At 45.8% G+C, this 13280-nt stretch overlaps 1 protein-coding gene across 8 annotated transcripts in view; it reads right to left on the reverse strand.

The window, feature by feature from the left end:
• The window catches only part of PRDM10 (PR/SET domain 10), a 77782-nt gene that overhangs the window by 7205 nt on the left and 57297 nt on the right, over window positions 1-13280 (reverse strand). For all 8 annotated transcript variants that reach the window (XM_083479184.1, XM_083479180.1, XM_083479182.1 and 5 more), the window contains 6 exons: window positions 11082-11237; window positions 8894-9073; window positions 5174-5284; window positions 3676-3876; window positions 2455-2601; window positions 1042-1191 (listed from right to left, as the gene is read on the reverse strand). In XM_083479184.1, coding sequence (XP_083335310.1) covers window positions 1042-1191; window positions 2455-2601; window positions 3676-3876; window positions 5174-5284; window positions 8894-9073; window positions 11082-11237 — 945 coding nt within the window. The remainder of the gene's footprint in view (window positions 1-1041; window positions 1192-2454; window positions 2602-3675; window positions 3877-5173; window positions 5285-8893; window positions 9074-11081; window positions 11238-13280) is intronic.

Consider the following 13280-nt stretch of genomic DNA (forward strand, 5'->3'; position numbering starts at 1 on the left):
GCCTTGGACATAGTGCCTCTAGAGGCTAACATGATACGAATATATCAAGTAATAATGAGCCATCACTGGTCTAGCAGGGCAGGGTTGCTGATTAATAAACAATTTTTAAAAAAATCAAACTCTCCACTTAAAGCTAAACAAGAAATTTACCACCAACAGGAGGTAATTTTCTTGATTTGTTCATGTATCTGAAAATGCTTTTAACATTTTGATTAGGTGTAGAATCTTACACCAGGGAAACAGAAAACATTTCTAGAATATTACTTGCTAAACAAAGCCTAATTAATTTTAGCCATTTAATGAGAAATAACCACAAAGGAAATGCAAGACTGCAATAAGATGGACTCAATCAATGTTCAAATTGATTCAACAACAGCACTGTTTAGCCAGTTATCAGCGGCAACTAAAATTATAGGGCTGAAAATATTGTCTGCTCTGCATTTTCAAATCTATACATCTCATGTCTTTCGCAGCCTACCTGAAAGGCTGACAAGTAGTTATAATTTATTTCATAGTTCACTCTCCCATTAACCCTGTAAGGTGATTTCTCCCCTGCGTCCTAGTCACTGAGTATTTTGTTTTTACATTGGGACCACCTGTCAATTCCATCCCTCCAAAGCAGAGGCCAAACTTTACCACCTAACGTGCACTATGCCCAATGCTCACTGCCACCATTAATCTAATCTGATCTGTCTCCCACCCTTTTGCCAAGGAGCTTGTGCATTGGCATTTTCCTTGCATTTTCAAAAAATCTTCACTCTGTTAAGCCGAGTGAGAGCGATAGGTTCAAGTACACTTGGAGAGTTTCATGACTGAGCAAATATTTGAATCCAGATCTCCCTGGCCCAAGTCCAATACGGTATCCATTACACCCAACTGGTGGGCAATTCATGCATCTTCCCCCACCCTCTGGTGGACCTTTTTTCCCTAGTTCATCTTCAGGTGATGGCCAGTTTTCTCAAGAGTGCCTCTGAGACAGAGGCACAGTAGAGGCATCCATGACACCGAGAAAGACAAAAGCAAACCAGACAGAACACTCACCGGAGCCACTTGCACAACCTGTAGTATGTGTTGAGGCTGCTGCAAGCCGGGGATGTACTGGATTCGCTGGAAATCGCCCTGCGGAGTTCTGTAGTCGGTGGTCAGTGTCTGCGACAGTTCTGTCATGGCTTGGGTCAGTAAATCTGTTGTCTGAAGAAGGGGGAGATAGGCAGAGGGATAGACAGGTGAACACTTGGCAACCTGGTAATTATTTCATTGCACAGGACATAACTATCAGAAACCTATAACTGAATAGTTAACAGAAAACCTTACACACAGCTTCCTTCTACCCCAATGGTGAGGCCTAGGCTATGCGGATGACAGTGTGTCACAATCAGAAGAGGTATGCTAGAAAAATGGGCCTACTCAGCAAACATCTCCAGGTGTCTTCTGCAAAAGACCCTAAGCCACATTCTGTAGGGCATGGGTGAGGAACCTTAGGCCTGTGGGTCAAATGTGGCCCTCCAGGCCTTTGTCTAAATCAGTGATTCCCAGCCTTTTTTGGCCATGCTCCACCTAAGGATCTCTAAAATCCTGACGTCCTCCCCCCTCACATGACATATAATTCTTATTATTCAAAAAGTGAATTCCTATTCATGTGGAGGAAGCCTAAAAGGCTATTAACTGTTAATAACTCATTCTCGAATTGCCCCCCCTTAAAAATCAAATTGCCCTCCTGTGGGGGGATGCCCCACGTTGGGAACCACAGATCTAAATCCTTTACATTCTCCACAGGCCACCCCCTTAAAGTCCCAGCTTCTCGCACTCTTAAGACATTTGCTTGTCTGGATGGAAAACAGAGAAGGGTGTGTGGGTAGAAACAAGCTTACTGTACAAAGGTTAATTTTACATCTGTTGCTCTGCCTGCTTTCACACCTGGTCCTGCCCTCCACTAGCATGTGGCACTCAGAAGGCTGCCCAGAAGGGAATGCGAGTAAAGTTCCATCTGCAGGGCAATGGTTTCCAAATTTCCTGCTCTCATCAGTCTGCTAAGAAACATCTAACGTGGGAGAGCCTAATTCATACTTTGTGAGAGACTGGATTACTGTATCACACTCCACTTCAGGCAGCCTTTAGAGTTCTCAGAAAACCCAACATGGGACTTGAGCACTCCCCTGCTCCCCCTTCTTCATGCATGAGAGGAGGCTGAAAGCGTCAACTTTCATTTTTGAAGTAACTATGGTATCCCATTATGTCAGACTCAGGGAACTGTGGTTTGTTCTGACTATGCTTAATTAAAGCAAACCAGGATGTCACACTGTGATATGATACCTTGGTTTGTTTTAACAAGTCACAAGGAACCATGGTTTGTCATTTGGTCGGAACTGGACCATAATCTTCTGGAATTTCCCAATGGTTCTATGATAGATCTACTTCTTTACATAATTTTGTTATGTACCATTAAATACTTACCACAACGGTCTCCCCAGCAGTGCTGTCAGAAGTTAATACTGCAGGGGTAGCACTGATTACAGCTGTTGTCAACGGCACATGTATCGTGTTAGTTGGAATCTGAGCAAACTCAGGGTGTTTCTTGCGAATGTGTTGCACCATCTTGGTCTGTGGGGAGGTGGAAAGTAGATAGGGACAGGATAGTTTGATGATGATGATAATGAATGAAATCCCTATATCACCTTCAAATCAGTACTGACGACCGAGTGGTCATTTTGCACAAGTGGCTTGGCTAGTAGCACAAAACCACAGCCCGGACACTGAGGTCCAGCACCGAGGGCCTTCTGGCGGTTCCCTCACTGTGAGAAGCCAAGTTACAGGGAACCAGGCAGAGGGCCTTCTCGGTAGTGGCGCCCTCCCTGTGGAACGCCCTCCCACCAGATGTCAAAGAGAACAACAACTACCAGACTTTTAGAAGACATCTGAAGGCAGCCCTGTTTAGGGAAGCTTTTAATGTTTGATGTATCACAGTATTTTAATATTCTTTTGGAAGCCGCCCAGAGTGGCTGGGGAAACCCAGCCAGATGGGCAGGGTATAAATAATAAATTATTATTATTATTTCATTGTTTTTTATTTATGGGATTTATAAACCCACTCTTCGCCAGATGGTACCTGGGTGGCATACAACTGAAAATGATTAGCTATTCAGCACGGTGAATAAAAAGCTATGGCACTTAGATACAAGGCCAGTCTCTATAATCTAGCCATTAAACCATTCCTGAAAAGGAACAATACGGCTGCAGCGCAACCTACTAATTGCAGGTGCATCACTGCATAGAACAGCTATGTGTGTGACAACTGGTGATATCTACTCTTCCTTAGTGCCTGGATGCACGACTTGCTCTGAAAGGATGCAAATGGGATGCCCTTAAGAGGTACCTATCTAAGGAGGGCACTTGTATAGCAAGCTAATGCCTAAACAGGATCCTTAGTAGTAAAAGCACTAGTTAGTGAGGTGAGCATTACAATCGCGATGCAAAACCAAGGAAGTATCTGATCTGTGAGTCATGACTACCAGTCCCCTAGTCTAGTCCGCCGTTTAATGAATGAGGTACATTTAGGCATCTCCGATGCTTGATAACATGTGATACGAGAATAGACATACTGCATCTATACATTAAAACCTGTTATTGCTGAAAACACCCATGAGCACGACACACATTTGGATGGAGTGATAGTACCTTACTGCTGTACTGCTTGGAACAGTGAGGACAGCAAACTGGCGGCGTTGCTATTGTGCCCGTCAGCTGGGTGTGTGTGCTTAGCATGGGATCTGGCTCTCCTGGGCCTGCTGGACGCAGCTTTCGGATGCTCGGAGGGAGCTCAGCACCTGGGTGGTTTTTCAGGATGTGGGCTTTGCGTTTGCTGGCGCTCTTGTAAACCTGTGAGATGAAGACTTGGACCGTGAATAAATAACGCTTTGCTGAAAGCAGACATCTATCTCCAACCACACAATATGCAATCCTCTGTAATAAACATTCTCAGCAACTGAGTGCCGGTATCAGATGCATGGTTTTCTTATAGGCATACAACTCACATATGCAGGTTTTGATTGTTAACTGTGTTACAGAGCTATAAAGCCCAGGGATGGAAAACCCGTGGAGGCTCTCCAGATGTTGCTGGACTACAACTCCCACCATTCCTGACCATTGGCCGTGCTGGCTGGGGCTGATGGGAGCTGAAGTCCAGCAACATCCAAGGGCCACAGGTGTCCCATCACTGAGCCTTTCGTCTGGCGTTCTGCATCACTATGCAAGATCACACATTTCTATGCCATATTAATGAATATAGAACAACTACCACATCAGCATGAAAAGGTCAGTTAGCAAGCATTTGAAATCTAGCGTTCAAGCCCTGCTCGGGGAAGTTTTTAATATTGTATTGTGTTTTGATTTGTTGGACGCCGCCCAGAGTGGCTGGGGGAACCCAATCAGATGGGCAGCATATAAATGATCATAATCATCAATCTACCCTTTTACTATTTTTTCACCATCCAGATTCTAAATACAACAGTTAAATGACATATTTGATAAATCTCTAGTATGCACCGATGCAGACTTTAGTTCTAGGATCCTACACAATATTTACTGATACAAACTTTATGGAGTACCTTACAGAACAGAGCATAGGTTCGTGACTGGTATTCTGAGCTTATTTGAATCCAGTTCAGTTTTAGGAAATACTATGCTAGGTAACTATTTTCTCCTTAGTTCTCTCAGTTTTCCTGATTGTGCTCCCCTGCCTGACACTAGGTCAATCTTTCTGATTAACATGGATCGACTTTGACAAACATAGGCATTCAGTGTGAAACTATAGCTCATTCAAATCCTACAAATTCCAAGTGGGAAAATGACTTGTTGCTTGTTAAGAGTGAAACCCTTCTACACCACCTAACAGCACAATACAACAAACCTCCCAATTTGTAAAGCACTTTGGAACCTCTTCTATGGAAATGTGCTATTTAGATCCCTGGAAGTAGGCTGTGAGCTCAGACCCAAACTTCTCTTCTTCAAGTGCTTTCCATTTAATTCATTAGAGTGGCAGAAATATTTTTTGGTCCTCTCCTCAACAAAAAAAGAAATGAATCAGAAAAGGGGGAAATTGCAAGAGCTGTTGCAGATTTATACATGGAGTATGATTCCATGCCCGCACTAAGGGATAGGTGGGTTCATTTCATACCTTATCACAGTACTGACAGAAATAATCTCTGTTGGGCTTGATGATGGGCAATGTTAGCTCTGGCACCTCCTCTATTTTCATGTCTGGATGTCTCTTTGATAAATGATTCACCTAAGATGAAAAAGCAGCGGAATAAAAAATATGTTACAGCAAACAGCTAAACAGGTGGCTCCTGTGGCCGTGAGGAACAGGAACGCCTGTGCTTCAAGCCACTGAAAGGTTGAGAACAAGTGTGGCCAGAGGGTCAGACTAGACCAAGGAGTCCCAGGTTCAAAACCCCACTTGGGTCATGAAGCTCACTGTGTGACTTGGACCAAGTACAGTAGTGCCTCGCAAGACGAAAAGAATCCGTTCTGTGATTCTCTTCGTCTAGCGGTTTTTTCGTCTTGCGAAGCAAGCCCATTGACGGATTAGCGCAATTAGCGTCTTATCTGCTGATCGGATCAGCTGATAAGCAGCTTAGCGGCTTAGAAAAAGGGGGGGAGGGAAAAAACCAGCAGGAACTCGCAAGGCATTGTCATCTTGCGAAGCAAGCCCATAGGAGATTCGTTTTGCGAAGCACCTCCAAAACGGAAAACCCTTTCGTCTAGCGGGTTTTCTGTCTTGCGAGGCATTTGTCTTGCGGGGCACCACTGTACAGCTTAATCTACTGTTATAAAGATAAAATGTGTGTGTGTAGAACAATGCACATCACTGTTAAGCTTTCTGGAGGGAAGGCAGAGCAACAATGACATGAATAAATACATTTGGCTCAGTGCTACAGACCTATTCAGAAGTGCTAGATCAGTGTTTCCCAAACTTGGGTCTCCAGCTGTTTTCGGACAATTCCCATCATTCCTGACTACCTAGGGATGATGGGAGTTGTAGTCCAAAAACAGCTGAAGATCCAAGTTTGGGAACTACTGTGCCAGATCTATCTGTTGTTTAAGATGGTTAGCATTCATTTGCAGATAATATCAGCAATGAAACCAAGCTATCAAGCAGCCATTTAATAGACCCATTTCTATATCAGCAGGTTATGGAAAGGCAAACAAAATGGCACTAGAAGATATGTGCTATGGTGAATGATCATGTTTTATTTTTTTGCAGTCTTAAATTGTAAAACTGGAAGTCCCTCGTTTAAATCTCACCTCCCTTGCGAGAAAGCCTGAAGCCAAGCAGCCCTCTCTCATCTTCAGTCTCCCTCCTGACCTGATTTCCAAGGCTCTTGTAAAGATCATTGTGATTATGCATGTGAATCACTGTTAACCCCTTGGAAGGAACTGTATAAAAGCTAAGTGTTATTATCACTAGTATGGGGACTGAAAAATGCTGAAATCCTAGTCTGATTTACTAAAGTGCCTAAGCAAGATGTCATGTGCCGCAGGGCCAACTCACACCACCAAACAGGAGCATTGTGAATAGAACTTGAGCGAATCAGTATGCTTGGCACATGCCCAAGCAGCTGTGTGATTTTTCTTCAACATGTGCTCAGCTTGTAATTCATCCTGCACTGTGCCACTGCAAAGCGTCTGAAAGCAAGTGGGTGCTGGCACAGTAAGTCGTACGAGCTGAGCTGTCAGGTGGGCACCTGCTGATGCAGCCATAGATCTGCTTCAGGCACCTACCAGAGCCACACAAGCCAGATTCACACTGCTCCAGCTTGTCCACACAGGTGTAATGTAATGTCTACACGCTGCTCAGCCATATCAAATCCACTGAGTTAGGAAGACACAAGTTCCCTGGCAGCATTTCCAAATAATTCCAAGCCGGCTAATAAGCTAAGCATGCGCTGGCAAAATTTACAGGGCCATAGAACAGTATCGGCCTGTCCAGAGAGGGCAAGCACTTTTCCTGGACTTGTGGCAGCTGCTATATTTTTCTCTGCAAACTGGGGGGGGGGGCTCATATCACTCACTTGCTGCTACTACTAATAGTAGCTTTACAGACCACTGCATGCTGAATTTGCTGCCTGGTATTTGTGCAAAGAGGTCCAAGATTTGACAACCACTCTGATGAATGGGGAGAGTGTAGCACCTGAATCTGGGAGACCAGATCCTACTCAGCTGAATGGGTAAGTCTTTGAGCAGCCACCCACCGTTTCACAGGATAACATAGCATAGAATCACACGTGCTAAACTGAGAGTACTTCCAGACGGTTGCTATTTTCAGCAAATTTAGGTTGCGCAGTGAAAGGTGATCTGGTGCTATAGCGCAACAAAGCCATTTCCCCAAAAGATCAGACTTTTTTTGATAAGGGAAGTGGCAGGAAAATGCATTGGAAAGCATGGAATAAAAGCACTTGCTTCGGCACATCGTCTAAGCACCACACAAACAAATCAGAATGAATGCTTGTTAAATAGCTAGTGTTGCCTAAGGTCTCTGAAAACAAATAAAGATGGTTGCTCAATAAAAAGGTTATTTGGAAGTGCCCTGAGTTTCTTGGAGGATAGGAATGTGATAAATGATATGGACAAGACTGAAGAACTGAAAGAAGAAAAGGACTTTCTCTGATGGTACAACAGTGAGGAGTGAGTTGTCTCTGCACCAGTGAGTTCCCTGCTCTAAATTTGCATGTGTATCTTAATAAATAACACAAGCTCACAGAGAAGGTTTCTTGCCTAGTGAAACCAATTCCCAATAGGCAGAGATTGACTGGCTAAGACAGGCTTCCGCAAACTTGGCCCTCCAGATGTTTTGAGACTACAATTCTCATCATCCCTGACCACTGGTCCTGCTAGCTTGGGATCATGGGAGTTGTAGGCCAAAAACATCTAGAGGGCCAAGTTTGTGGAAGCTAAGTTTGTGGGCTAAGATTTCAAGGGAAGCTGGGGCATAGTATTACAGAATTGTAGTGTTGGAAGGGACCCTAACCATCATCTAGTCCAGGTTTCCTCAAACTCGGCCCTCCAGATGTTTTTTTGGCCTACAACTCCCATGATCCCTAACCAGCAGGACCAGTGGTCAGGGATGATGGGAGTTGTAGTCTTAAAACATCTGGAGGGCCAAGTTTGAGGAAGCCTGATCTAGTCCATCCCCCTACAATGCAGGAACATGCAGCTGTCCCATAGAAGGTTCAAACCTGCACCCATGCTCTAACCCAGTGGTTTTAAACCAGTGTGCCGTGGCACCTTGGGGTGCCTTGAATGCTGGTCAGGGGTGCCATGGAAAACACTGGCCTCTGTCTCTCTTTCCTTCTCTCCCTCCTCTGATGCCCTTTCACATCTCTGCCTTCCAAAGGCTTGTGCAGCTGTTTGTTGCAGCAGTCCTGGCTACAAACTCTGTAGGCAAATGGTGCCTCTGGGGCTGGCCAGGGGGTGCTGGTTGCCAGGCAGCCTCGGAGTAAGCAAGCAAGTGGGCAAGGAAGCCAGCCAGCCAGTCCAACAGCCCTTGCTGTTGGGAATGGACATACAAATCCCAGGCCCCCGTGGGGAAGTGTGGGGAGGCACCTCTCTTTGACGCAGAGGGTGCAGCTCAAGAGACCAGGGGTGGAAGCAGCGGATGCCCAGAGGACTCCCAAGGAGAGGGGAGAGGAGAGGAGGCTGAGAGAACACTCCCCAAGGTGTGAGAGGCTGCCAGCTCTGCAGGGAGGGGGTGACATAACTGGGCTCCTGAGCCCCACAGGGGTGGCTGCAGAAAGAATGTAGTTGACCAAGGGAACCGTGGACTCAAAAAGGTTGAAAACCTCTGCTCTAATCAACTGAGCTATCCCTGCAGCCCTTCCAGCATCCTCACACTAACCAGCATGCCTCGCCTCCGGAACCCCATCATGCACAGGCGGCACTTGAACATGAAGCTCTCGTAGTCTGTGGAGGCTATGCGGGGCTTGAATGTTTTGGAGCGGCTAATTCGGTCGGCTTTCTTTGCTTCTCTTTCCGGATTGTGCATTCTCTGCATGTGCTCCCGAAGTTTGTCCTTTCTCTGAGAGGTGAGGGATGGAAAAGGGAAATCACAATAATCAGATGGGGAAAATACTTACGCTTCCGAGTTACCTACATGTTACTGAAAGACGACAGAATGCTGGGCAAATCACAGGGTCAAAAAATAAGGTCAGCAAAGCAGAGAAAGCACTTTGGCACTTGAGGGAAGGTTTTCTAATGCAGAAAATGGAAAACCTTTCCGGGAGTCACAATGAAAGAGAAAGAATTTTTCACCACTGTGGTTCTACCAGCATTTAGGCCCATTACAATAGGTCAACCTGACGCATCATGTACATTAAATTAATATTTTTCTTCCATGTTACTAGTGTGGCTGGGCACTAGTAAGCGCAAACTGAGATTCTTACTGTTATTACACAGCTCTATCAAGGTATCCCCTTCATGGATCACTGCCTTGTCATGGCGAAGGGGCTTGAATAACTCCAAGAAGCTATGAGTTATGCCGTGCAGGGCCACCCGAGACGTACAGGTCATAGCCAAGAGTTTAGACTAAATGTGATCCACCTCGAGAAGGAACTGGCAAACCACTCCAATATTTTGCCAAGAAAACTCCATGGAGAAGTACCGGATTTCTCGCTCTATAGGATGCACTTTTTCCCCTCCAAAAATGAAGGGGAAATGTGTGTGCGTCCTAAGGAGCGAATGCAGGCTTCAGGCAGCTATCCGCAAGCCTTCGGAGTGTGGCGGGAGTTCCCGCCGGGCTCAGGCTTGCGGATAGCAGCCTGCAGCCTGAAGCCTGGGGAGCACAGCGCCAACTCGCGCTGCGCACCCCGGGTTTCAGGCAGCTATCCGCAAGCCTTCGGAGCCCAGCGGGAGTTCCCGCCAGGCTCAGAAGGCTTGCAGATAGCAGCAAGCTCTGGGAGCAAAGGCGAGGTTATGTGCAACCTTGCCGCCACTCCCGGACCCGTTCTGGGGACTGGGGTCGCCCCTGCCCCGTGGCTAAAAACGAAGCCAAGACAGCCCCAAAGAGCAAAGAAGCCAAGACAGCAAGCGGGATCCATCCCACTCGCTGTCTTGGCTTCTGCCAAAGCCGCGCACAGCCTCTCCCGGCTGGAGAGGTTGCGCGCGGCTAAAGAGGAAGCCAAGACAGCCAGCGGGATGGATCCCGCTCGCTGTCTTGGCTTCTTTGCTCTTTGGGGCTGGGGGGGGGGAATAATTTTTTCCCCTTTATTTCCCCCCCTAAAAACTAGGTCGCCCTATGGTCCGGTGCACCCTATGGAGCGAAAAATACAGTAAATGAGAGGCATGCTCTGGTTCATGGGGTCACAGAGAGTTGAACACAACTAAGATGACTAAACAAATCAAGGTATAGGGTGCTTTGCAGAGTGCTACAAGCTGAAAAGACACATTCCAGACCCAAGGAATTTACAATTTAATGTTGATAACAAATGGACACATTCCAGATTTCAGTTCACTGCCAGCAGGCCTAATTTCACACCAGAAAATCTCATCCTGGGTTGTAAATAGCCACTTACCCAGTCACTTCTGGCATTTAAGAAAAACCTCCAGGTTACCGGGCAGAAAAGATTTACAAACCTAGGTTCTTTTTATTCCCTAGCATAGGCACGCGATGGCACGAGAGCATGTAAAAAATTTGTGTGGTGTAGTGATTGCTACAGATTTGTTTGGAAGGCTGGTCTGATCTCATAAGCAGAAATTGTAACAGAAACATTACGTGGACTTGTGTACTATGCTGGAATAGAAAGGAAGGCATTTGTGACTCATTAGTTTGCAATATATTTCTAATGTGACTTTTCATGAGGAGCCACTTGCTCACAAGTTGCTGAGGTAAAGCACTACCCACATGCTTGCATATGTGCACATTGCAAAAAAATGTTCACAGTGTGGGTTGGTGTGTGCCAAATTCAGCATGGCTCTGTGCTGGCAGATTATGTCCGTTTGTGAAAAATCAGTTCTGGCGAGGAGAGAGAGAAAGCTGTCGCTCTGTCCCTGCCTGTAACAGCACATGCCAAACCTGTTGACCACATTACCTTGAACTGCTTGCCACACGTAGAGCACAGGAAGTCTTTGCGGTCCGAGTGCCGCAGCATGTGGAGTCGCAACTTGTCAGGGCGGCAGAAAGCCTTGTCGCATTCGGTACACTGGTAAATCTTTTCTGAATGGAAGCTGCGTACATGTTTCTTCACCTGCGAGAGATTATCAATGGGGAAAACCAAAACGTTATCCCTCAAACATAACAGCACATGGACCAACAGGCAATTCCACTTATTGGCACTAGTGGGAGACACTAGTTCTGTTATTGCTCAAGTTTCTTCCTTTGCTGAGTATCCATCTGCACACAGTACTGTAAAAGAAACCTTGAACCATTCAAGAAAACACAACACTGATTTCTTTGCAATGCAGTTCTAAAGAATTCTAAGCATCAAAGAGACAAAGAAGGACAACTGTGAAGAGCTCTTTGGCCTTTTCTGGCAAAACACCGTATCTTTAAGTGGCAGGGTAGGGGTTGCTCACAGCACCCACGGGGAAGGGAAAGGAGCAATGTGAATGAATATTCACCGGTTTATTTGGGAAACAATGTGACCTTGCTCAGAATAGTTTTTGACAGCATCCAAAGTGTTGTGTCTACTACTGTAAGCAGAACACCGTCCAATAAAAGGAAAGCATTTTACCAAAGCAGCATCTTGGAATTATCATAATTAACAGAACAAGAATACCCAAATATGGTCCCCAGATGAACTTTATCTAGCTGCCAGTAGCCCCACCACATTTTAATCAAGATGTGTGTGTAAAAAAGGTGCTCAAACTTTCATTTATTATGAAAACAACTGAGATACTGTGTACTTCATACAACTAGTATACTGCAACTTATTCTTTGCACATTGTTGTAAAGGCACAGAGCAAATCAAATCCCCAAGGGGCTCTCTTCACAAGCACATTTGCTCCTCAATCCCATCCCCACTGATGACCTCATACCATCTCAATGCACAAGTTCTCTTCCTATTAAGTCCTGTTTGCTAGGTGATGCCATCTTTAAAAACAGTAAGTCTGCAGGCAAGACCTGTTTTATTTTAAACTTAGTTAGTGATTTTAGGTGGTTTATGATTATTATAAGTAGTAGTAATAGTATACAATTTGATCATCTGTTAGTGGCATGGATTATTCTGGCCCACAGAGTAGTGGATAATACTGTGGCCTTAGGAAGAGAGGAACTGGCAATTGGCAGATGCTGCTATCTAGGATATATCCAGTTAATCTGGGCCACTGATGAGCATGAAAAATGCTGGCTGTGGATAGCTGCATTACTGGCCAAAAGACTGAGTTTTGAAACTTTGGGGAAATGATCCTCCATCGCACTTTCATCAGTAATTATTGGGATTGATGACACTGCGTGACTGAGTTGTCTTTTTAAAAAGATACAATGATTAGGGAACTATAATCGGATCCAGAGATCTATCAAGAGTTTATGATTCAGAGAATGGACAAAACGAGTGATGAGCTATTTGAGAGAAATGGGAAGTAGAAAGAATATTTATTTTGTATGATGACAGAAGTAATTGTGTCTGTGATCGCTGGTCACTGAAATAAAATAATTTGAATGTGTTCATTTGCTCCCCTTCCTGTCACTTGCAAGAGGTCTTGATCTAAACGGCTGCCCATGATGACTGATGTCATGGACCGGCTAAATCGCTTCTCGGCCTTTTGGCTAAGATCAAGTGATGTCATGGACCGGCTGGATGCAGGGGGGGGAGGCACCAGTTGGAACCCCCTGGGGAAGCAGGCTCAGAGCCAGGTGGTAGGGTGACGATGAGTAGTGAGAGGGAGAAGAGGGAGCAGACTGGGAGGAGGTGTCGGAAGCTGAAGAGGCAACAGGGTTTAGTGAGCAGGAAGAGGTTTTGGCAGAGAGCAGTCCAGAATCAGAGGCAGGAGCGGAAGCTGGAGAGGAAGGGGGCCAAGAGGCAGAGAAGAGGCAGGCTGGTGAGGAAGCCAGGTTGTCTCCCCCTCCTGCTGCGACCAGCTCCTCTCCCCCCTGGTCTCCCAGAACTCACAGAGAAATGAAGCGGGTGGAGCAATGAGAGGCAAGACAGTGAAGCCTTAGACTGCTGGGGAAGGAACTGGGGAGCAGTGGGAAGGTGAGAACCTTCAGTCCTTGCAGCTCTTTCATTGGGGCAAGACCTACTGGGAAGAGTTGCTGTGACGACTGTTTTGTCAAGTGCTTTATTGTCTTA

This window comes from Podarcis liolepis, assembly GCF_965112155.1.
Source record: "Podarcis liolepis genome assembly, chromosome: 16".
NCBI lineage: Eukaryota > Metazoa > Chordata > Lepidosauria > Squamata > Lacertidae > Podarcis > Podarcis liolepis.